This window comes from Capra hircus, chromosome 10 (genome assembly GCF_001704415.2).
Source record: "Capra hircus breed San Clemente chromosome 10, ASM170441v1, whole genome shotgun sequence".
In the NCBI taxonomy this organism is placed as follows: Eukaryota; Metazoa; Chordata; class Mammalia; order Artiodactyla; family Bovidae; genus Capra; species Capra hircus.
The window spans coordinates 44272785-44298445 of record NC_030817.1 but is presented as its reverse complement, the minus strand read 5'-3'; the positions used below and the strand labels follow the sequence as shown (position 1 = coordinate 44298445).

Genomic DNA, 25661 nt, shown 5'->3' with positions numbered 1-25661 from the left:
AACAAATCATAAACTAAATTGGCGCTGGTTACCTTTTAGGAATAGGAGTGGAGAGATACAAGCTTTTACTTTCATTTTGTACTTTCCTTAGTTATAATTTTATGTGTTATTTTTAAATACTTAGAGAGCTTAAATGAATAAAGAGATTCAGGCTCACTTTTTACTTTCTTCTTTACAAAAAGAAATGTAATAATTTAATACAGTAGTCCTCTCTTATCCACAGGGATTATGTTCTAGGACCCCTAGTGGATTTCTGAAATGGTGGATAGTACCACATCCTATATAAACTATGTTTTTTCATATATATATGAGATAAAGTCTAATTTATAAATTAGGCACAGTAAGGGATTAACAGCAGTGACTAATAAAAGAGAACAATTATAACAACAATATACTGTAATGAAAGATGAGAATGTGGGTTTTCTCACTCAGAATCTTATTGTACAGTTTTAATGCCTTTTCCAATTTTAACAAAGCACTTATCATGTACTGTGCCCATAACTTCTGCAGTTTGAAGTGTGACAGAAAAACTAACATGAATTTCTTTTTCGTTCTTCACAATTTTGTGGATAGAAGATTTTTTTCTGACCATAGATCATAGTACCCTTGGCTTATGAATTTTTTGCTTTCCTTGCTAACTAGAGAACTTTCAAATTTTCATATAAAGGAAGCACTTGCAGCTTCTCTTTGGCATAGAAGAACTGCCAGCATCACTACTCTTGCATGTGGGGCTCTTTGTTATTAAATAAAATGAGGGTACTTGAATGCAAGCACTTGATGCCCTGATAGTGGATCTGATAATCACAGTGGCTACTAAGTGACTAGTGGATGGAACACTCTGGACAAAGGATGATGATCCCTGTCCTGGGGAGGATGGAGCAGGATGGTGTGAGATTTCATCTTACTTCTCAGAACAACTCACAATTTGAAAACTTATGAATCGTTTGCTTCTGGAATTTTCCATTGAATATTTTTGGACCTCAGTTGACCTCGGGTAACTGAAACTGTAGGAAGCAAAACTGCAGGCAAGGAGGGGACGACTATAAATATTAAAAAAAATTTTAAAGCAAAGGAAATAAAACCTTTAGAAGAAAAATATCTGAGCTACCCAAGTAATTTTAATAAAAGGTACACATTTTTACAGAAGGAAGATTCTATTTATTTCTTAATATTTTCCAGGTTAACTTTTAAGAGGTTGTTATTGGGGAAATTTTAATGTATACATAAAGAGTTATACCCATCTAACACAATCAGCTGTATTAATACAGCACTGTAATAGATTTATAATATTTTTCACACAAATAATACGTAAACACAAAAAATAATAAAACATTTTTAATTATACGGTATCTTGAAAAGTGCACCAAACATGTGAACTAAACATGCAAATGCCTGTTCACATCTTTGAAAGTTTGCAGTTTGAAGGTTTGTATGTAGGGAACTTACTGTATAGATATATTTTGAAGCAAACCCAACGGATCATTTCATCTGTAAATATTGCAACATGCATCTCTAAAAAAATAAAGACTCTAAAAAACATAGCACATATCAGTTGTAACACATAACAGTTTTGTGAGTAATCAAATCCTCAGTGTTCAGATTTCCCTGGTTGTCTTATAAAATCTTATACAGTTGATTTGTTTGACCCAAGATCCAGATGAGGCCTGTATTGTGATTGGTTGAGGTGCCTCTTATGTCAGTTTTCATCCATATTTAGTTACTGCAGTGTGCCTCACCCCCCGATTTATTTGTTGAAGAAGTCAGATTGTTTATCCTGTAGTTTCCTGAGTTTTAGATTTTGCTGGTTGTATTCTTGTTGTTTCATTTTATGTTTTTGCCCCCCTCTGTTTCTCTGTATTTCCTATAAATTGGTAAGTAAGATTTTAGAGGATTTTGGTAGTTTTTTCTGGCAGAAATATTTAATAGATAGGTAGAGCACTTCCACCAGGGAACTCATTTGAAAGTGTTGGTTGCTCAGTTGTGTCTGACTCTTTGTGACCCCATGGGCTGTAGCATGCCAGGCTCCTCTGGCGTGCTTCCATGGCGTGCTCCATGGAATGCTTCAGGCAAGAATACCGGAGTGGGTTGCCATACCATTCTCTTCTTTCCATCCAAATGATTGAACCTGGGTCTCCTGCATTGCAGGCAGATTCTTTACCGTCTGAGCCACCAGGGAAACCCTCAGGGAACTCATAGTGTCAGCTTATTTTGCTTTTTGTGGAATTAACAGTTATCAGTGACTGCCATCTACATCCCTTATTTTATTAGTTTTTGTAAAATGATAATATTCTAAATTTGTCATTTTATCCTTACTTTTTGAGCTGGAATGCTTCTGTAGAGTAAGTCTCCCTTGGCAATGACCTGATTACTGAATTCCAGCCGTATACATAGTAAAAGGAATATAAATGTTTGATTCTTCTTATTTACTAGTTTTCAAAATAATAGCTTGCTTCTCTAGCATCCTAGAAAAGTGACCAATTAACTTCCATTTTTTAAGGTTATTTTGAATTCACAGATTAAGATAGAGTTGTGTTTTAATCTTGCTGGTTATTATTAGGGATGCTCAGATTATCAGAGCCTCTTTAAGTCCTTGAATTTGACATTTTTCTTTGATAGTTTCTTTGCTTTCTGGTATGGTAAGATGTTTCAGGCTCATCTTATACATCTCCTGCCCAAGACCTGGAAATGACCAATCCTCCAAAGAATCCTGGTTCATTTTAGTTGGGAGTGATATTTAGACACCACAGCCTGAACACAGGGATCCCCATTGCTACAGGTGTGGCCATTGTTCCTAGGTTATTTCAATGAATGAAGCTAGGAAAAATTTTCCACCCTGGGGTACATGTGTTCACACTGACATTTCTAATTTCAGATATAGAGTTCTGATATTTCAAAAATGTGTATCATGAAAAGCTTGGATGCTTATGACATTAACATAATTATTTGCTGTTTTATATTATATATATAATAGTTTCAGAGTAATGATGCAGATATTTTTGTAACAGCATGGTTACTGAGAACAGTTGAAGCATTTCTTTTTTTTTTTTTTTTTTCAGTTTTTTGTTTTGATGGTGTATATGACTCAGGATGGTCAGTCATATTACTTAAATTTTTAAGTCACTTTTTAGTTCCTGTCTTGTGATTATGGTACCAGCTTGATGCAAAGAATCATTTGTGTAATTTTGCTTTTATCGTAAATTTTTAAAAAGTAAATTTCCTTTTAGAATTATATAAAATGTTAAGTGGTTTTGAAATAAAATGAAGGTATTTTTAGAGGAATCTATCATCTTTCCTCATCTTTCTACCCTGTTTTACTCTCCCTTTTTAGGGGACCAGTTGAAAAAAAATTGTGTATTCTTTTTCTATTAAAAAATGTGTGTGTGTATAGATGTGTTTTTAATTTTTCTAATTTTTTAAATAAAAGATGGCTTACTATATATGCTATTCTGAATCTTCTTTCACTTAATATATTCTGGATATCACAGGGAAATTTTAATTTCAGCTATATTGTGTGGATGTACCATAGTTCAACTAATCCTGGGTTAATAAGTTTCCTTTATTTTGAGGAAATGCTGACACACTTTATTCTTTTGTAACATAATTACAAATTAACATCATACCTTGCAATTGTCTCTGTTTGATTTCTATAGTTATCATCAAGTCTTGTAACCCAGTGGTGTTTAGTTTCTACAACTACCTTCGAACTCATCCTTTGCTTATTCGAAGAAACCTTGTCTCCCCTGAAGGAACTTTGGCAACTGTAGGTCTCAAAACTGAGAAGAACTTTGTTGATAAAATTAACCTCATAGAAAGAAAATTATTCTTTACTACAGCCAATGCTCATTTTAAAGTTGGATGCCCTGTTTTAGCCTTGGAGGTACTCTCCAAAATTCCAAAAGTTACCAAAGTGTCTGCCTTACCCTCAAAAAAAGATCAGCCTGACTTCATTTCTAAAAAGATGGATGATGTACCTTCAGAATCAAAAACTCTGAGTGACAGTGATATAAGTTTTGGCACTGATTGGTCAAATGTCACTTCATCACAGATTGACTGGAGTCAGCCAGTCGTAAGGATAGAAGAGGAACCTCTTACTCTTGATTGGGGTGAAGAGCATGATAGTGCCTTAGAAGAAGAGGAAGAAGATGCTATTGGTTTAGTAATGAAAGGTACAGATGTCAGGAAAAAAGATAGACAAGAAGATCAGAAAACTCTAGACTCTAATGTGTTATTGACCCCTCAGGAAGAGGATCATCTTGAAGGTGATACTGAAGTTGATGTGATTGCTGAACAACTAAAATTCAGAGCTTGTTTAAAGATCCTTATGACTGAACTAAGAACATTGGCTACTGGTTATGAAGTAGATGGAGGAAAACTCAGATTTCAGCTCTACAACTGGCTTGAAAAGGAAATTGCTGCCTTGCATGAAATATGTAATCATGAATCAGTTATTAAAGAATATGCCAGTAAAATGTATTCCAAAGGAGAGAGTGATCTTCTAGATCAGGAAGAGAAGGTGGACAAACCAGATATTGGCTCCTATGAGCGACACCAGATAGAAAGGCGGAGACTCCAGGCTAAACGAGAGCACGCGGAAAGACGGAAGTCATGGCTGCACAAGAACCAAGACCTTCTTCGAGTGTTTCTTAGTTACTGTAGCCTCCATGGAGCCCAAGGTGGTGGTCTGGCCTCAGTACGAATGGAGCTCAAATTCTTGCTACAAGAATCACAGCAGGTATCCACCTTACATTTGTTCTCAATCTTGGTTATTTTAACAATTTCAGTAACTCTTTCACTTAGAGTTTTAAAGCTCTTTCTACCAGTTAATTTTAACATGATCAGCTCCTCTATTCATAGAAGCAGATATTTACACTGTGCATACATATTTTTAGACAAAAGTTTTGATAAATAGAAGTAGGCTAAAAGCTTGAGAGCACAGCTGTGTCAAACTCATCTCTATACCTTTTGCATCACGCATAGTACCTAGTATGCCAGTTTTTGTAGAATGAGCAAGTACATTAACATATTGCTTTTACTCATGTTTACTGCCAGTGTTTTTATCATATAACTTTTAATTGTTTTTTTCCTCCTTGGCATTTTAACCACTTTGGAAAAAATAACCTACTGTCACTCACAGGAAACTACAGTGAAGCAACTCCAGTCTCCACTACCACTGCCTACCACTCTACCTCTGCTTTCAGCAAGTATTGCTTCAACAAAAACAGTCATAGCTAATCCTGTATTGTACTTAAATAATCACATCCATGATATACTCTATACTATTGTTCAGATGAAAACACCGCCTCATCCCAGTATTGAAGATGTGAAGGTAATGTAAAGTTTATGATCATTTGGTATTGTGCACACTGAGAAGGTAAATAAGTTATACTTCTCTTCTGGTTTGAACTTAGAAGAAATATTTAAAGTGTTCTTATTTGCTGCCTTCTGAGTCTGATCAGTTCAAGACTGTTTGTCCAGTGAATGTAATTTGAAAGTAAGCATTCTTGAAATTCTGCCATTTGCTACACTGGATGGAATATTATGCTAAGTAAAATAAGTCAGATAGAAGGACAAATACCGTATGTTATCACTTATGTGTGGAATCAAAAAAAATGACTATGTAACAAAATAGAAATGGACTCACAGACATAGAAAACAAACAGTGGTTAACAAAGTGTGCATATATGTATGGGGGCACGTTACGGGTAGGGAGTTAAGAGATATAAACAATTAAGTGTAAAATACTTAGTATAAAATAATTAAGCAACAAAGATATAGCACAGGAAAATATAACCATTATTTTAGAATTATCTATAAAAATATTGAACCACTATGCTGTACACCTGAATCTAATATAATAGTTTCTTCTTACTTGTGGAAAAGTTACTGTCTTCCTTTAAGACAGGCAGATACTTTTTTGGTAGAAATTAATTCATTTTCTATAAAGTATTCTTAACATATATTCCTTTAGATCCCCATCTCATTTAAATGGATCATTATGTAGAAATATTTATAACTGTTCCTTACATGCTGGGATATTATGAAAATATAAGTTCAGGAAGTATCTTAGGGAAAACCATGACTGATTAGAAGTGGTCCCAGCAAAAGCAGTCTCATTGCTATCTGCCTGAGGATTTTGTTTTGTTAGAAACTGCAGTAGTTCAGGGTAATGAGAATATGGACAGAATTCAGTTCAGTCGCTCAGTTGTGTCCGACTCTTTGCGACCCCATGGACGACAGCATACAAGGCCTCCCTGTCTATCACCAACTCCCAGAGTTTAGTCGAACTCATCTCCACAGAGTCGGTGATGCCATCCAACCATCTCATCCTCTGTCGTCCTCTTCGCCTCCTGACTTCAGTCTTTCCCAGCATCAGGGTCTTTTCAAATGAGTCAGCTCTTCACATCAGGTGGCAACAGTTTTGGAGTTTCAGCTTCAACATCAGTACTTCCATTGAACACTTAGGACTGATCTCTTATAGGATGGATTGGTTGGATCTCCTTGCAGTCCAAGGGACTCTCCAGAGTCTTCTCTAACACCACAGTTCAAAAGCATCAATTCTTTGGTGCTCAGCTTTCTTTATAGTCCAACTCTCACATCCATACATGACCACAGGAAAACCATAGCCTTGACTAGACGGACCTTTGTTGGCAAAGTAATGTCTCTGGTTTTTATATGCTGTCTAGGTTGCTCATAACTTTCCTTCCAAGGAGTAAGCGTCTTTTTATTTCATAGCTGCAGTCACCATCTGCAGTGATTTTGGAGCCCAAAACAATAATGTCAGGCAGTGTTTCCACTGTTTCCCTACCTACTTGCCATGAAGTGATGGGACTGGATGCCATGATTTTAGTTTTCTGAATGTTGAGCTTTAAGCCAACTTTTTCATTCTCCTCTTTCACTTTCATCAAGAGGCTCTTTAGTTCTTCACTTTCTGCCATAAGGGTGGTGTCATCTGCATATCTGAGGTTATTGATATTTCTCCCAGGAATCTTGATTTCAGCTTGTGCTTCATCCAGCCCAGCGTTTCTCATGATGTACTGTGCATATAAGTAAATAAGCAGGGTGACAATATATAGAATTAACTACCCCAAGTTAAAACTATATCTGATGCTGAAAATGTAGAAGCAGGTAGATGCTAAGAAACCCTAGGGAGTATGGCAGGATCTGGAGAGTTGATCAAACTTCCTCTGTGTTCAGTTCAGTTCAGTTCAGTCGCTCAGTCGTGTCCAACTCTTTGCGACCCCATGAATCGCAGCACGCCAGGCCTCCCTGTCCATCACCATCTCCCGGAGTTCACTCAGACTCTGTGTTAGCCTGTGCTTTTTCCAGTTCCAGTGGCTGATGTCAGTTCAGTTCCCCAGCATTTTTTCTTTAAAATTTTTTTTGTATGAAATGCACATTCAGTCTCTGGTAGTGTGTGTTTCTGAAGAACCCAAGCTTTGCTGGTCATGTCATCTTATTGCATGCATGCTAAGTCGCTTCAGGTGTGTCCAACTCTTTGCGACTCTGTGGACCAGGCTCCTCTGTCAATGGGATTTTGCAGACAAGAACACTGGAGTGGGTTGCCATGCCCTCCTCCAGGGGATCTTCCTGACCTGGGGATCGAACCCATGTCTCTTTCATCTCCTGCATTGTCAGGCATGATCTTTACCACTAGCACTACCTGGGGAAGCCTCTGTTGAGATTACTTAAATTATTTGTTAGGTGAATATGGAAAAGTAGAAAATTCATTCAATGCTCATAATTAAGTTAGCATTTAATTTAGTCTAAGTTAACATTTCTAGTTCCTGAAAATTTGGATAAGCTTTGAAAAAGCATGAAACTATTTCTAAGATCCCTTCAGATTTTAAGATTGTATGAGTCAAAGTGTTGATTCAGCGTGGCATTGTAGGTTTTTATATTATATTGATAATTTTTTAAACTATCAAAATTTAAAAATTTCAGACTGCATTATTTTTAAGTGGATGTCTTGCTTTCTGGAAAATTAACCATTTCACACAGTGATTTATACATTTTCTAAACATTTAATTCATTCTTATTGATAAGATCAGTTCTTCAGTTTCATCAAGAGGAACTTCATAAGGCAAGTTTAAATAAAAGCTCTGAAAATTATCTGCTAATTTTGGTTCTGTTTTTTTTTTTTTAGTATTACTATTTAAGCTATTCATTAGCAGGCTAGGACAGTCTCAGCAATGTGAGACTTTGCTCAAGGCCTGCAAAACGGCAGGCTCACATAACAAATATTTGATAAATATGTGTATAAATCAACTTTGTTGTAAGAATGCATATTAAATTAGGTGAGTGTTAATTTAGAAGCTTTAAGGCAGAGTTAGTAGTCTCATGTAGGATCTAGTCTTATTTATGATATTGCTAGTTTCTTGGGTATTTTCTGATCTTTAACCTACTACTGTTTGTAGAAATATCAGTACGAAATGTAATTGTGGCTGTTTTGGTTTCAGGTGCACACACTTCATTCATTAGCAGCATCACTTTCTGCATCAATTTACCAAGCATTATGTGACAGTCATAGCTACAGGTAAAAAAAAAAAAAATCACCCAAATAGTATTTATACAGCAAAAGCATTAAACTGTACCACAGTTATATTAAGGTTCTGCTTCCAAGGGACTGAAAAATCCTGGAGTATGACCACCGTGTGTACTTTATGAGAATGAGAAAATAATTGTTTAGCAATCACCTAGTAACAACAGAGACAAATAGAAAATGACAAACAGTAAAGGAAAATTATCATCACCATCTTCTTTTTGTTTGCAAAAAAAGTATCCATTATCCAAAGTAACATAATATGAAGTTTTCTAATTTTTTTCTCCCTTAGGAACTATTCCTTTGGCATTAGATCAGTTCCTGTTTGTTTGCTTTTCAGTTGGAAGAGGAAAAACTTTTGAAAAATGATAAAGTACATTCCTAGTATTGAATTATTAAAATCAATTTTACTTACCTGTTTCGGTATCAGTCTTTAAAAGTGATATAAACTTTTATCAAGTGATGTAATGGTTTGAAATTTTGTTAAATGTCTAATTGCCTTCATCAGTGTATACTTTATATTTTAACGACCAGGGCAATATAAGTAGTAAGAAATTGAATCAGTCAGAAAGATGACCTAGACTTAAATGAATTATGTTAATAAATGAAAAGTTTGTACTATAAATAGAATCGCATTAAATGTATATTAAACATTTATCTAGATTTTTTTTTTCTTATAAATTCAGCAGCCTCTTGTGGGAAGACTGTTATTGCATAAGGAGTTAACTCTCAAAATGGCCTAACTCTGATGTTAGCCTAGTAAGGGCATGTCTAAGTGAACTCTCAAAACTAGGAAGTAAAAATAAGAAAAAGAGTTTATTTAGTTGACAGTGATCACCTTAATGATCAAAGACAATTTGTTTGATATCAGTCACTGCTTAAAATGGTGCCAGATGAGAATCCAAATACTTTTTGTTTAAATATATCTTTTCTAGTTCTTAGGCTGTGATTGACTCTCTGAGAAGTCAGATTTATTTTCTTCTTTTGTATTTCCCCACTCCATAAAGATGAGGAAAGTAAATATTTGGGCATATTTGACTTTAGGATTTGGTTTTTCTAAAATAGTTTCCTGCAGATTTTAGTTGACCTTTTAATTCAGAATTGAGCTTGCACAGCTTGGCAGGACTAAGAATACAAGAAAATAGTTGCTGAAAGTTTCTGATATTCCTCGTACCAACAGTAATCTCCTTACAGCAGACTTTTAAAATACAAATAAGTGAATATGGAAAAGATTTTTAAGTTTTAAGTGGCATTTGGGAAAGGTTTTAAAGACTAAATGTCATCTGCCCAAATAGAACATTTGGTATTTTGTTTTAAAAAACTATCAATAAATATTTATAACTAATTAAACTTTCTGAAATAAGTTATTATTGGAACATTGAATTCAGTTTTAAGAGTTTTGTTTTTGCTACAGTTATTTAAAAAGTGTGTTTAAGGTATACTTGCTTATTAGCTCTGTGGACGATAAATAACGGAATTTTGTTTGGTTTGGCAGTCAAACAGAAGGAAACCAGTTTACAGGAATGGCTTATCAAGGCCTTCTTTTAAGTGATCGTCGAAGACTAAGGACAGAAAGCATTGAAGAACATGCAACACCAAATTCTTCTCCTGCTCAATGGCCCGGTGAGAACTCGAGTGCTGTTCTTATTTTTGTTTATATTTTCTATTTGGAAACTCCTTTTTTACAAACCTACTAACTGGTTCCCTGATTGTTGTTGTTTGTGGATTTGGTGAATCACTTTTTATTTGTTTGTTTCTGATGATATTTTCTGCCATGGATTAGGAATTCTTAAGTACTGTAATGTTGTCTGAAGATTCAGAAAGTTAAGGCTTCAAAAACCAGCTGTGCTGACCAGCATAAAAAAGCAAGGTTTAACATCTTTCCCAAGGGTGAGCACAGTTGTGTTTCTTTTCCTTAGACATCCTGAGTTAGAGTCTTAGAGAGCCAATATCACACAGGTTTTTTCACAGATGTATCAGAATATAGTCATTCTCAAGAGTGTCAGTATATATGTAGGACAGGAGTGACACATAGGTCCTGTGACACATAGGTCATGGTGTCTGCCAGTCCTTTTCCTCTGGTTAGCTCTTTCTTACTCTCAGTATCAGTTATTTCAAACCTCTGCTCTCAACATCCTTTCCTCATTTGCCATGTCATTTAAGTTTTACTGTAGTTTTATAAATTTCTACTCATAATCTATATCTATGATTACAAGTTAATGATCTTTGTAAAGAGGGGCAGTAGAGGAAGTGACAGACTCAGAGTGTGTATTTAAAATTCTTTTATACATAAGTCTCTCAAAACATTGTTGTTTAGACTTTTTATTGAAGTAATTTCAAACTTGTAGAAGTTTCAAAAATGGCACAAAGAATTTTTGTATAATCTTCACCCAAATTTCCCAGCGTAGACATTTTACCATACTTGCCTTACCATTCATTCCTCCTCTCTCCCTCATGTATTGTGTGTCTGTGTGGATATATGTATACTTTTTTCTGAAATATTTGAGGATAAGTTGCAGACATGATGCCCCTTTACACATATCAGTTTATCTTTCCTAAAAATAGGCATCTGGCCCCATCACTTCATGGGAAATAGATGCGGAAACAGTGGAAACAGTGTCAGACTTTATTTTTTGGGCTCCAAAATCACTGCAGATGGTGATTGCAGCCATGAAATTAAAAGACGCTTACTCCTTGGAGGGAAAGTTATGACCAACCTCGATAGCATATGAAAAAGCAGAGATATTACTTTGCCAACAAAGGTCCGTCTTATCAAGGCTATGGCTTTTCCAGTGGTTATGTATGGATGTGAGAGCTGGACTGTGAAGAGAGCTGAGTACAGAAGACTTGATGCTTTTGAACTGTGGTGTTGGAGAAGACTCTTGTGAGTCCCTTGGACTGCAAGGAGATCCAACCAGTCCATCCTAAAGGAGATCAGTCCTGGGTGTTCATTGGCAGGACTGATCCTGAAGCTGAAACTCCAATACTTTGGCCACCTCATGGGAAGAGTTGACTCATTGGAAAAGACCCTGATGCTGGGAGGGGTTGGGGGCAGGAGGAGAAGGGGATGACGGAAGATGAGATGGCTGGATGGCATCACTGACTCGATGGACATGAGTTTGAGTGAACTCTGGGAGTTGGTAATGGACAGGGAGGCCTGGCGTGTTGTGATTCATGAGGTCGCAGAGAGTCAGAAACGACTGAGCGACTGAACTGAACTGAACTGAAAAATAGGCATTCTCTTATTAAACTTAATATTGTTATGAAAATTCAGGATATGTTAGGAAATTCAGCATCTTAATATTGATACAATACTGTTGTCTAACCTGTAGGGTTTTTTTTTTTGGCAGTTTCACCTGTCATCTCGCTGAGGTCTTCCATGTTGTATTCTTAGTTGTATTGGCTCATGAATCTCCTCCAATATGCAGTCCTCCTTTCTTTGTCTCTCATGACTTTGACACTTTGAAAGAGTACTAGCCAATTATTTTTTAGAATGTTCTTATGTTTGGGTTTTCTGATGTTAACATTAGATTCAGGTTATGAAGAGAGATTGTACCCTTCTCAGTGCAAAATAGCAAGAGGCACATGATGCCACTTTGGTCCCAGCACTGGTGCCATTAACTCTGACCACTTCGTGTGGTCGTTTCTGCCAGATTTCTCCTTTGTAAAATTATTCTCCTTTGCAATTCAGAAGTATCTTTTGAAGAGAGTGTTTGAGGATTGTGTAAAATGTCATACTTTTACCTGCTAATTATAATGTTCAGTGATGACTCCTGCCTGAATCAAATATAACTGTGGAGATGACTCAGTGGTGATTTTCTAATTCCATGCTTCCTTCTACCTATTAGTTGAAATTGTGCTATAAGGAAGAGCTTTCTTTTCTTTTTGTTTATTCAGTCATTTATTATTTTAGTGTGGATGAATGGATTCTTGTTTTATTCTGTAGGTTATAAGCCATTTCTGTCATTTATTTTGTTTAAACTGTGGATGGTGATTTAGTCACTAAGTCGTGTCTAACTCTTGTGACCCCGTGGACTATAGCCTGCCAGTCTCCTCTGTCCATGGGATTTTCCAGACAAGAATACTCAAGTGGTTTGCCATTTCCTTCTCCAGGGGATCTTCCTGACTCTGCAATTGAACCCAGAATCTCCTGCTTTGCAGGAGATGTAAGAGATCTGGGTTCAATCCCTGGGTTGGGAAGATCCCCTGGAGAAGGAAATGGGAACCCACTCCAGTATTCTTGCCTGGTAAATCCCATGGACAGAGGAACCTGGTGGGTTACAGTTCATAGGGTCGCAGAGTTGGACACGACTGAAGCAACTGAGCCTGCATGCATAAGTGGACTAAAACTGTGGAGATATATATACACACACACACACACATATATATATATGTCCATGTGTGTATATTGATACTATATATATAGTATAATATAGATACATAATTGTGGTTTAATTGCAGATTTGGATTTGTTTCTCTTCTGGAGCTTTATGCTGATATACTTCTTTTAATATTATATACCCTTACAGGTGTGAGTTCACTTATTAATCTCTTGAGTTCAGCCCAAGATGAAGACCAACCAAAATTGAATATTTTGTTGTGTGAAGCTGTTGTCGCTGTGTACTTGAGTTTATTGATACATGCTCTTGCCACAAATTCTTCCAATGAATTGTTTCGACTTGCAGCTCACCCATTAAATAACCGAATGTGGGCTGCTGTTTTTGGAGGAGGTGTGAAACTTGTTGTGAAGCCTCAAAGACAATCTGAAAATATTTCAGGTAAGATAAATTTGATAACAATAAGTATATTGTATATAAGTATAAATAGTTTCTTAAAGATTTTTTAAATGTTTTAAGAATTTTTGTTTTGAAAATCAGTGATGTTTAATGTATAATCACTCTTGGAATAATAAATAATCTCATATTAGAATAAAGAGTACAGTTTCAGTTTAACATTTTTTGATAAATTTGAAAAGAATAAAAAAGAAAAAAAAGGTAAAGTTAAGTGAGGAAACAGTGTTGAGGAATGAGGTCATGGAAAAGGATAGTTTTTATTTTTTATAGTTTATCATGGTGATTTTGAGTTTATAAAAGCTTTCTTAATAAGTTTTGGTCATTATCATAAATAACTGGGCTAAGATTTTTGGACTTTCCGTACTGCACACAGTTGAGTTAGGTCTGAACTCATTGCCATGATATATAGGCATACATAAGAAAAACACTCAGGGTTTGTTGATTGCAGTAAGTAAAAGCATCAAGGGTGTTATCTGTAACATAGCATGAAAAGTTAAAGATTTCTTAACTATGGAATAGTAAGCTAATCTGTATCCTAGTCAGTATTCTTTAGAACTTTCTTTAGCAGTGTTTGTTTAAAAGGTAGAAATATTAATTGAGAATTATTTTTTTTGCAACCCACTTTCTTTTCTTAGCTTTTATTTTAAGATATCACACTTATTTTTTAAAACTTTTAAAAACAGTTTTTAAGTAGAGAAGATTTAGATAAATCCTCCTAGTTCTTACAGAGTATACCAGCAGTTAGCTTCAGATTAAGCTCATGGTCATACTCAGGCTGTTCCAATCATGCACATGGTTTTTGAATTCCATTTTCTGTGCTCTTTTTTTTTCTTATGGATGAGATTATATTTTTAGTCCACTTTTTAAGATGGTAGGATGGTAAGATATAGACCGATGCCATGGGAACGTTTTCCGCCTTGGTGCTGTAACACAGAAATTGCCTGTCTTAATTCATCCATAGAAATGGTCATGTTACAGATGATGAGATAGTGGCCCAGAGAGCCACTAGCTAAAGGCACAGGTTCTAACCTGTGTCCTTGGTGCCCAAGATGGAATCAAATGAATAAGTTCCCATGTAAATCAAAGTAAGAGAGATGATCTTGCTGACTCCCATGTCTCCACTCCTGTTATATATGGATATGACTCGTCTCCATCTTCCTATCCAGTTGTAATCCACTGTAAATTTAAACGTTTTCCTCCCAAGTCACTTCTTTTCTCTTCCTGAGTTTACTGTTATTGTTTCATGGTAATTCACTCATCAAATCATCGTGCTTAAACTTCTGAGGACATATTCATGTTTACATTCACTTAACCTGCCATATGCCAGGCCCTTGGGGTATGGTGAACAAAACAGAGAACTCCATACCTTCATGAAGCTCACACCTAGGAGAGGTAAACACACAATTAGCAAATGATAGTATTTCAGGTATGGTAAGAGCTACAACAAAAATACAACAGAGTGAGTAGACAGAGAATGATGAGGGGAAAGAGGGTGGGAAGAGTTTAGTTAGGGTGGTCAGAAGACACATTTCTGAATAGATGACATTTGATTAGGGTCCTAGGGAAGTCAGGGATCAGATTGTGCAGATATCTGGGGCCAGAGCATTTCAGGCAGATGGAGAAGTGAGCGCAAAAGTCATGAGATTGGACTAATTTGACTTTTTCCAGGAACCGTCGTATAGGCCAGATGGCTATCCTGAGCCAGGGGATGTGGTCAGAGATGAGATGAGCAACTGGAGGCTTCATGGGTCATTTATTATCACTGTTATTCTAAAGGAAGATAGGAAACTACTAGAGGATTTTAAGCAGAAGAGTGATGTAATCTGATTTAGATGTTCAAAAGACCCACTCTAATTGCTGTGTGGAAAATAGTCTGTGTGAAAGAATAAAAGTAGGGAGCCCATGTGGGAGGCTGTGGGAATAGCCACTTAAAAGATAATTGTGAAGAACAAATTTGAATCAGTTCCAGTGAGGTGGATGAACCTAGAGCCTATTATACATAGTGAAGTAAGTCAGAAAGAGAAAAACAAATATGGTATATTAACACATACGTATGGAATCTAGAAAAATGCTACCGATGAACCTGTTTCCAGGGAAGGAGTGGAGATGCAGATGTAGAGAATGGACTTGTGGACACAGTGGGGGAGGGGAGCGTGGAGCAAATGGAGAAAGGAACGTCACCATACATACACCATCAGGTGTAAGATGAGCAGCTGGTGAGAAGTTGCTGTGTAGTACAGGGAGCCCACTCTGGTGCTCTGTGACGACCTGGAGGGATGGGACAGGGGGAGGAGAGGGAGGCGAGGGAGGGAGGGGATGTATGTATAATTATGGCTGATTTGCGTTGTTGTGTGGTTGAAACCAACATAACGTTGTAAAAATTAAAAAGAAAAATAAAGTCTTCTCCCAAAAGAAAGATAGTTGTGGGTTACCATCAAGAGTGAATGGATAAACAAAATGTGGTGTATAAGTACAATGGAACGTAATCCAGCATAAACAAGAGTGAATATTAACACATGCTGTAACCAGCATGAACCTTAAAAATATGATGCTTAGTTTAAGAAGCCGGACACAAAAGGTCACACAGTGCATGCTTCCATTTATATGAAATATTCAGAATAGGTAGATCCGTAGAGACAGAAAGCATATTGGTGGTTGCCATGGGCTAGGGGGAGGGAGGAATGGCGAGTGATTGTTTGATTAGTGTGGGGTTTTCATTTGGTATGGTGAGAACACTTTGCAGCTAGATAGGGATATTGGTTGCACAACAGTATGAATGTATTAAAGGCCACTGAACTGTACATTGTAAAATGGTTAATTTTATGTAAATTCCACCTCAATTAGAAAAAGATAAAAGTGGTATAGCCTAGTGATGGACAGAGTGAAAAGTGGTCATGTTCATCAAAGAGAGATAAAATTATTATTTTCTGTAACAGGGAGCCTCAGGAGAGGACCAGGCTGACTTCCTGGATATCTCATATCCAATTAGTCCTGAATTCTTTTGATATTCCTTTTAATGTATTTCTCACATCTAAACCTTCCTTTCAGTCTTTACCACCTACTGTGCTAGTTCAGGCCGTACCATCCTCATTGATCGTGCAGATTTTATCTCATCATGTGCCTCATTCAAGATGCCTTCATGAGAATGGCCCACAGGATGAGCTCCCAGCTTTCTATCCACAGGCTAGTCCATGCCTAACTCCAGAGTATCCTTGTTACTCCCTTCCCTGACCACCTGTCTAGCAAAAGAAAATTATTCCTCATTTAGCCAAGCCATTGATCATTTGTTTCTGGTGTCAATTTCCTCTTTTCACATTGAGCCTGTGCTTTTCTTTTAAGACATGCTTTGTATCCTGCATATTCATTCAGTGACTCTTTCTTGAACAGCATATCCAGAAATAATCCCTCATGTACTCTCCTTACTACTTGTTGAATATACATCATTTATTTGATACGTTGTATATAGAATTGCTTGAATCCTTATTCTGTCTATTAATGGCACATAGGCTGCTTCATTGCAAGTTAATCTTTTATAGTCTATCCTCGTCTGTGTCTCTGTCACGATTGCTTAAAAACTGATGCAGTGACTAGAAAAGTTTACAAGCACAGATACAAGTAATTTAGTGGAAACTAAAAACATGGCAAGAATGTTCTTTTCAAGGCTGAAAAGAAAGGTCAACTCTTTGAATTAATAATGGAAAATAATGGGATTTTTTTTTTCCTGTCTTTAAATTCAGCACCTCCTGTTCCTTCTGAAGACATAGATAAACACCGTAGGAGGTTTAACATGAGAATGCTGGTCCCTGGAAGACCTGTAAAGGACACTACCCCACCACCTGTGCCTGCAGAAAGACCATCTTACAAAGAAAAGTTTATTCCTCCTGAACTTAGTATGTGGGATTATTTTGTTGCAAAGGTAAGGGGCCTGAGGAATGCATTCTGTATGTCTGTCTGTTTGCATCACATAGGAATGATGGGGCAGCTTCTGGGTTGAATCACCATAGTTTAGACATTTCATCTCTCAACTCCAGAAGCTGAATAATCATTCAGAAATGATCAGACACAAATATGATATGGTTGACACAAATTAAAATCATATGGGACCTAAGTATAAACCAGAACTCAGTTTACTAACATAATCAGCATCATCCTTTTCTAGGGACTGGAATACTTGTATCTACCATCTAGCATCCCTTCTGATTGTCAGTAGTTACCTTGGTCAGCATGAAATTAGAGCAGGAGAAGGTGGATGGATATTTGAGAGTTTCATTAGACCATGGGTTTCATGAGGCCCCATGACATATCTGTTTCTCCAAAGCAGAGGGAACTTCTCTGGGGATCAGAATACTCATGGTGACTAGATCCTACATAGTCCCATTTTGTACAGTGCTTGGTGTGTGCTTTTATGCACTTGGTTTTTTGAGTACTTCACGTTCTATTGACAGGTTTCCTTCTTTACCTCTGTTGCATTATAATTCTTCCCACTCCCAAGATTGTTTGGGAGCAAATCCAAACCTGAAATTCCATTCATAAATATTTCATTATGTATTTTTTAAAAAGAAGTGTTTTGAACCAGTAACACACGAGCATTATCTCTGTCTCACACAGACACACACATAAACACTCACATTTACATACACATACACTCACACATGGTTCTTTACTATCAAGTATCCAGAGAATGTTCACATTTTCCCCCATTATACCTTAAATGTTTTTGAACAGTTGGTTTGTTAAATCAGGATCCAGAATGATTCGTATATTACAGTTGGTTGATATGTCTTAAATCTCTTTTAATCTGTAGGTTCTACCCCACCTCACTTTGTTAAATTTACCCCTGCCCCTTTTTTTTGCCCCAGAATTTGTCATTTAAAATTTTTCAGTGGCTTTCTGATGGCATCCCCGTGTTTGGTCTTTTGACCATATTCCTCTGATTTTCTGTTTTTCTGTAAAGTCAGAGTTAAATTTAGAGACATTATCACATTCCACCATGATTAGGTAGGGAAAAGGGAGTACAGGATTTCTTCTTAGGTGGTTTTGTGTATTTCCACCAGGATACATTCTTTTTTGGGATGTTAATTGATGATCTTGGCCTGAATCCCTTATTGTAAATTTGGGGAGTTTTATTTATTTGCTGAAATACTTCCTTATTCATCCTATTTGGTTAACCTGAAGTGCATTTTGAAAGAGAAATACAGGATAAATGCTTTATTCTTTGCTTTTTGTACCAGTTTTCAAAGTGATGAGTTGATTCTCTGGCATCCTTCAGAGGAAGCAAGTGACTTTTGTTATTATGGATTTAAACATGTTTTATGTATTGAATATTTTAATCCACTGCAGTTATCCTGTGTAAACATTTTACATTTTGATCCCAAATTAGAGAAAGTACCTCCATGAATAGATACATTTTATAAAGCTGATATTTTTATAATTTTGGAAGCAAGTTAAATTTCCTCATCAAGTATCCAACTATTTCAGATGTCAAGGGCTTGAAGCAAGGATCTGCTGGAAATTTTATAATGCAAATCAAAACTCCAATGATGTATCATCTCACACCAGTCTGAATGGCTATCATCAAAAAGTCTACAGACAATGAGCACTGGAGAGGGTGTGGAGAAAAGGGGACCCTCCTACACTCTTAGTGGGAATGTCAGTTGGTACAGCCACTATAGAGAAACAGTATCCCTTAAAAAAATAGGAATAAAACTACCATATGACCCAACAGTTCCACTATTGGGCATATGCCCTGCTGCTGCTGCTGTTGCTGCTAAGTCACTTCAGTCTTGTCTGACTCTGTGTGACCCCATAGACGACAGCCCACCAGGCTCCCCCGTCCCTGGGATTCTCCAGGCAAGAACACTGGAGTGGGTTGCCGTTTCCTTCTCCGATGCATGAAAGTGAAAAGTGAAAGTGAAGTCACTCAGTCATGTCTGACTCTTAGCGACCCCATGGACTGCAGCCTACCAGGCTCCTCTATCCATGAGATTTTCCAGGCAAGAGTATTGGAGTGGGGTGCCGTTGCCTTCTCTGCATATACCCTGAGAAAACCATAATTGAAAAATATACATGTACCCCAGTGTTCACTGCAGCACTACTTATGATAGCCAGGACACAGAAGCAGCCTAGGTATCCATCGACAGATGAATGGATAAAGAAGTTGTGGTACATATATACAATGGAGTATTACTTAGTCATAAGAAGGAACACATACAAGTCAGTTCTAGTGAGGTGGATGGACCTAGAGTCTATCTTACAGTGTGAAGTAGGTCAGAAAGAGAAAAATATCTTGTATTAATGTGTGTATATGGAATCTAGAAAGATGTTACTGAAGAACCTATTTGCAGGGCAGCAATGAAGACATAGAAAATGGGCTTGTGGACGCAGTGAATGAAGAAGAGGGTAGAATGAATGGAGAGAGTAGTATTGAAACATATTACCATATGTAAGATAGATAGCCAGTAGGAATTTGCTATATGGTGCAGGGAGCTCAAACTGGTGCTCTGTGATAACCTAGAGGGTGGGATGTGGTGGCAGGTGGAAAGGAGGTTCAAAAGGAAGGGGGCATTTTTATTTGCCCTACAGATTTTAAGTTTATTAGTTTGAGGCAAATTTTGTTTGTTAAAATCATTTATCATTTGGAAGTCTTAAAAATACTACTTTGTCAATTTTAGATTTTCTCTTTTCTGGTAAGGCTACTTCAGATATAAAAGGTATCAAACTGCCCAAAAATACTTTGGAGCTGTTGCTGCATAGACAGTGTGTCCTTTTAAAGGATCACATTTTGACTTAGCTGATCAAATGTTGAATTTTCAAAAATTATTAAAAAAATAGGTATTAATAATCTATCTCAAAATGTGAACCATGTGAAATAACTATTCAGTTTGGTGAGTATGTTATAGTTTACATTTTTCCTATTAGCGTTTTGCTATATTTATTTTTTCATTTTTATAAATAATGCTGAGATTAATAATCTGTTTTGAAAAGCCTGTTCACATTCTGATTATGTAATTAAGAAGTACTGGGTCAAAGGCTTTTGATACATATCTCCAGATTACTGATTTATACTCTGAGAATAGTGAGCACACATATGACTTTACTGTTATTAAGTATTCCTTTTTCGTTTTTGTCAATTTGGTTAAATTTTTATTTCTTGTTATAGTGATATAAAAATGTTAATGAATCTATAGCCATTAGGTTCTCTACTTTGAGGAACTGACTTTTCATGTTCTTAACTAAATTATCTATTAGAACTGTAATATTTTTCTTACTTTGAATGAACTATTTAGTAAGGATATTAGCAATTTATCTTACTTGTGATACTTTTCCAAGTTTATTTGCCTTTTAATTCTGTTTGTGTTTTTAACATACAGAAGTTTTAAGTTTATTTAGTCATGTCTATCCATACTTTTATAAAATGATGTTACATTGTTTTTAAGCGAAGTTCTTCCCACTAATAAATGTTTGCTTTTGTTATCTTCTCCTCTTCCTTTGTTCCCTCCTCCTCCTCATTCTTTTTAACTTTTAACTCTCCTGTTCATCTAGAGTGAAGTGAGAATCAGACTTTAGTGCCCTCCTTATCCTCTCTTCCCACCCTTACAAGTAGTTGTCTTTCCTTCCCTCCCAACAACTTAAGATGTTACCTGTGTCATACGATTAATTTCTTATTTATATACTCTTCTTGGACTATATTTTCCCATCGATCAATTGCTAGACTGCACTTGTTTTAATTACTGATTTTAATATTCACTAAGAAACCTTATCTTCCACTTTAGACAGATTTCTCAGCTAATCTTACCTATTTTTTTCTTCCCTGTGAACTTTACAGTCACTATCAAGTTTCAAAAAAGGGAAAGAAATCCCTGTGGAAATTTTTATTGCAATTACCTAAAACACATAAATTAAAGAATCATTATTTTTAATGCTTCAGTCTCCTTATTTAGATTTTAAAGGGATTTGTAATTTCCTTCACCGTAGCTCTCACAGTTTTCATCAAGTTTTTCCTTTGGTATTATGTTTCTTAATTACTTTTTTTTCTTCAGAGTTTTTGAACTAGTTGTTGCTGATATATAAGAAAAAGACTATTAATTTAAAAAATATTTGTGTTGTATGTAGCTGTTATTGAATCTGAGAGTTTTAACTTGGTTTATTGACTTTCCCAGGTCTGGTATAATTTTCAAAAGAAAATTTTAATTTAGATTGACACCACTCTATTAAGTGGCTCATTATTAAGTTAGGATAAAAATAACCCAATTATACATTCAAAAATAACTTCACATTTTATTGCAGCCATTTCTCCCTTTGTCTGATAGTGGAGTTATATATGATTCTGATGAAAGCATTCATAGTGATGAAGAAGAAGATGATGCTTTTTTTTCAGATATACAGATACAGGAGCACCAAGACCCTAACTCCTATAGGTAAATGAGGCTTTCTTCTTTTTTTTTCTGCCTTTTCTTTTGTAAAAATTCCTGATATTACTGGTTTTAAGCAACATTACTGTTATATCATGAATTTATACAAGAATTGACTTACACTTTCAGGTTAGGAATTCTTTACTTTCGAGGTAAATTGCTAAATAGTAGAGTATTTCACATCTTGTTTCAAAGAATAGCTGGCAAAAACATTTTTAGTAAGAAAATATGTAATTTATTGATATGCTGTTAGATTCCATGTGGCTGTGTAATAAAACCCTTTCCATTGTTACATATCTTTTATTTTCAGATACTGTACTGCAAAAGTACTATTTTTTTTTTTTTAATAGTAAATGGTTAGGAAAAAACAGCTTATTTTCTGGGTGGGAGATTGGGCCAAACAATTGACACAGTACTATGTTCTCATGAATTTAGTTTTCAGTTAAGGTGAATTTTTTTTATTCTGTTCGAACAGCTGGGCTCTTCTACATTTGACAATGGTTAAGCTTGCACTTCACAATGTCAGGAATTTCTTTCCCATTGCTGGATTGGAATTTTCTGGTAAGTTTGGAATTTGAAAATTAATGCTAATAATTACCAAGTTTCTTGTTACAAGATCCATATAAAAGAACTGGAAAAAAAAAAAAAAACTGCATTGGAGATGTTATGAGGTGTCTTGTTTATCTTAGGTTCCAGTGTGTGGTTTTTAGTTCACATGGCAAGAATTACTGACTACCTGGAAGGTTGGAAGAAAAAGCAGGAAACCAGCCTGTAGAAGCGGAACATTTTCTCAGCTCATTAGAAAGCTGGTCTTTTGTTCAAAGCATTAATTATCCAAATGATATTAGATTAACATTTTCAGATTTATTTCTATTTTCAGATGTTTCGGCTCTAACAATGTGGATTTTGTAAATATGTGGGGATGGTCAACATCTTTAATCAAAGTAAAATATATCCTATTACATTTTAGAGTTGCCTGTAACATCACCATTAGGTATTGCTGTGATTAAAAACTTGGAGAATTGGGAGCAGATCTTACAAGAGAAAATGGATCATTTTGAAGGTCCTCCCCCCAACTATATCAACACATATCCAACTGACCTTTCAGTTGGAGCTGGACCAGCTAGTCTTCGAAATAAAGCAATGCTAGAACCTGAAAATACTCCATTCAAGTAAGAATTCTCTTATAATGCTAATAAGGGTAGCTTGGCTTAACCTTTCTGGAAGACAGTTTGGCACAATATTATGCCAGTAGCCTTTAAACCATGCATGACCTTGAATTTGCAGTCCCATTTCTAGCAGTATATGCCAAAGAAAATATCTGAATTCTGGATAGAAAATTATTTTTCCCCTATTACGTATACTTCAATAGACAATTTTATAATCAGGAAGAAACCTTTATTTTTGTCATCATTTTAAGAAGTCTTAAATGCTTTGGGATAACAGTCTACATATGCAAATAAGATGCTACTGACCTTTTGTCTGTAATTTAATGCTAAACACAGTAAGTTTTTTTTATTGATGTTTTGATCTTCTATCTGTTCATCTGTGTGCTATGCGCTTAAGTCACTTCAGTCATGTCTGACTGTTTACTAGCCCATGGACTATATCCCACCAGGATCCTTTGTCCATGGGATTCTGCAGGCAGGAATACTGGAATGGGTTGCCATCCCTTCCTTCAGGGATTGAACCTCTTATTTCTTGTCTTTTGGCAGATGGGTTCTTTATCACTAATGCTACCTGGGAAGCCACTTTTGATAAGCAGCATCCTGTTTTTGAGGCAGCTGACCATGATGTAGAGTATTGCTCATAAACTTGAAAGAGCAAGGCTTTTTAGTTTGTTAGGCTGTTAAAAATTAAATGTGGGACTTTATATTCATTGGTGATATGCTATAACCATCAGATCCAACCTAAGGGATAATTTAAAAAGAGAATAAAAAGAGATTCATTTGACTCTCAGCTCAGCTTGTCCATTTGGAGAATGATCAATTAGAGAATTAATTGCCAGATGAAGGAACAGTTTATAGAACTAAAAATTCAAAGTGAAACATTAAATTTTGTTGAGCTTAATGCTATATTTTCTTTGCAATAATGAAGGTTTTAAAAAATCATCTGCAAATAATGAAACATTTTCTCTATACTAAAATAGTGTGATACATTTTTTTTGTTTTTTTTATTTTTAACTAGATCCCGGGATTCTTCTGCACTTCCAGTCAAACGACTTTGGCATTTCCTTGTTAAACAAGAAGTACTTCAAGAGACATTCATGAGATATATTTTCACTAAGAAAAGAAAGCAGAGTGAGGTATTATGGGGAAAAAAATCTCTCATAATTTTCATTTAGTTTTAACATTTCTAATGATTCTAGTGCTTGATTTATTTGAAATTTACTTTTGGTTTGAACTCATTATCTTTCATACATCATAGGTAACATTGTACCAAACTTCAGATAATTTTTATTTCATAACAATGAAACAACATAGGTCCTTGGATAAATCCTGTGTAATTAAATGAAAGTTGATATGTCCTTTCTAATATTTGCCATTGGGATTTTACATGTAACAAACATTGTGAGGGATGGCTTAGGGAATTTAATATATAAATGAGTATACTCTATGTTATGATTCTCCAAATATCATTTAATTGAAAATACCGCATAACCCTTTATTTACTTAGCATTTAGAAATGAACAGGATAAACTGTAGAAGCAACAAACTCAAGATAATTTTGTGAGAGAGATTAAACTACAGAAATACCAAATGTGAGATGAAGGAAATTACTTTTATTTTTTTTATTTTATTTTTTTTTAACTTTATTTTTTATTTTTTAAATTTTAAAATCTTTAATTCTTACATGCGTTCCCAAACATGAACCCCCCTCCCACCTAAAAAGTGAGGCAGAGATTCTACATTGCATGGTGATTTTTAAGCTAAATATAAGTTAGTAATGTAATGCCATACAGGGTTCAAGAAGAATCATGAATTTGAGAGAGTGGCACTTTCGACCTTAAAATGATCTCGTTATAAAATGAGGGGTACGCAGATGGTTTATATAAGCATTTCAGTCCGTTTGGTTATTTAATGAGCTAATGAGCAATTTGAAGAGTGTTCTGAGTGTAAGATGTGATTAAAGATTTGGCAAAAACAGTGAGAAAAGAAAAATGAATTATATTTCACACCAAGAGGGAAACTAACCATGTGGTTTAGTTTCCCAAGGTAGAAAATAGAATTGCCTCTCAAATGTTCCCCATGCCTATGGCATCAGAACCAAACTCATTCTTTTCACTAATCATTCACTCACTTGGATGGCCATTGTGGTCAGTTCTGGTCAACAGTCATTTATTTTTTCTGTGGATTTAAAAATTATGTACTTAAGTGAGGAACTGGAGAAATGAAGTATAGGGATTCTTTTGTGTCTTATAAGCTCTTTTGATAACAAAAGACCCCAGTGGTATGGAAATTATTGATGTAGGGTTTTGTTGAGGGAACCCCAGAGCTAAATTCATTTCCTCTCATTTAATCTGTTGTTTACTGCATTTTCTATAGTGATACTGAGTCCAAATCCCATAAAATAAGATATAGAAAGTCTAAGAAATAGATTTAAGATAAAAGATATTGCTTAATTAGAGCTCTGTTATTCACAGAAAGCCAGTTTATTAAAGGATCAATTTTCCGAGTGTTAGTTCTTCAGATTATTGACTGATTTCTTAAAAGTATGCTTTAGTTGTTCATAAGGTTTCTGGCAGTTTTCTTTTGTTGAATCATCAGAGCCTCAGAGTGCTGTGGGAAGCCAGGGTCAAGGTTGATTGGACCCTCAGTACTTGTCTTGAGATTCAGGATCTGTTGTCTCCTTTCTGGTTTCCCTCATTCTTAACAAAAGTCTCCCCGATTCTGCCCCTTACCTCCACTTCTCTGTGTC

At 35.7% G+C, this 25661-nt stretch overlaps 1 protein-coding gene across 2 annotated transcripts in view; it reads left to right on the top strand.

The window, feature by feature from the left end:
* The window catches only part of DMXL2 (Dmx like 2), a 181059-nt gene that overhangs the window by 142425 nt on the left and 12973 nt on the right, over positions 1-25661 (top strand). For both annotated transcript variants that reach the window (XM_018054197.1, XM_005685773.3), the window contains exons 24-33: positions 3651-4732; positions 5135-5326; positions 8457-8533; positions 10035-10162; positions 13069-13317; positions 17070-17248; positions 21619-21749; positions 22219-22304; positions 22714-22915; positions 23931-24048. In XM_018054197.1, the coding sequence (XP_017909686.1) occupies positions 3651-4732; positions 5135-5326; positions 8457-8533; positions 10035-10162; positions 13069-13317; positions 17070-17248; positions 21619-21749; positions 22219-22304; positions 22714-22915; positions 23931-24048 (2444 nt within the window). The remainder of the gene's footprint in view (positions 1-3650; positions 4733-5134; positions 5327-8456; positions 8534-10034; positions 10163-13068; positions 13318-17069; positions 17249-21618; positions 21750-22218; positions 22305-22713; positions 22916-23930; positions 24049-25661) is intronic.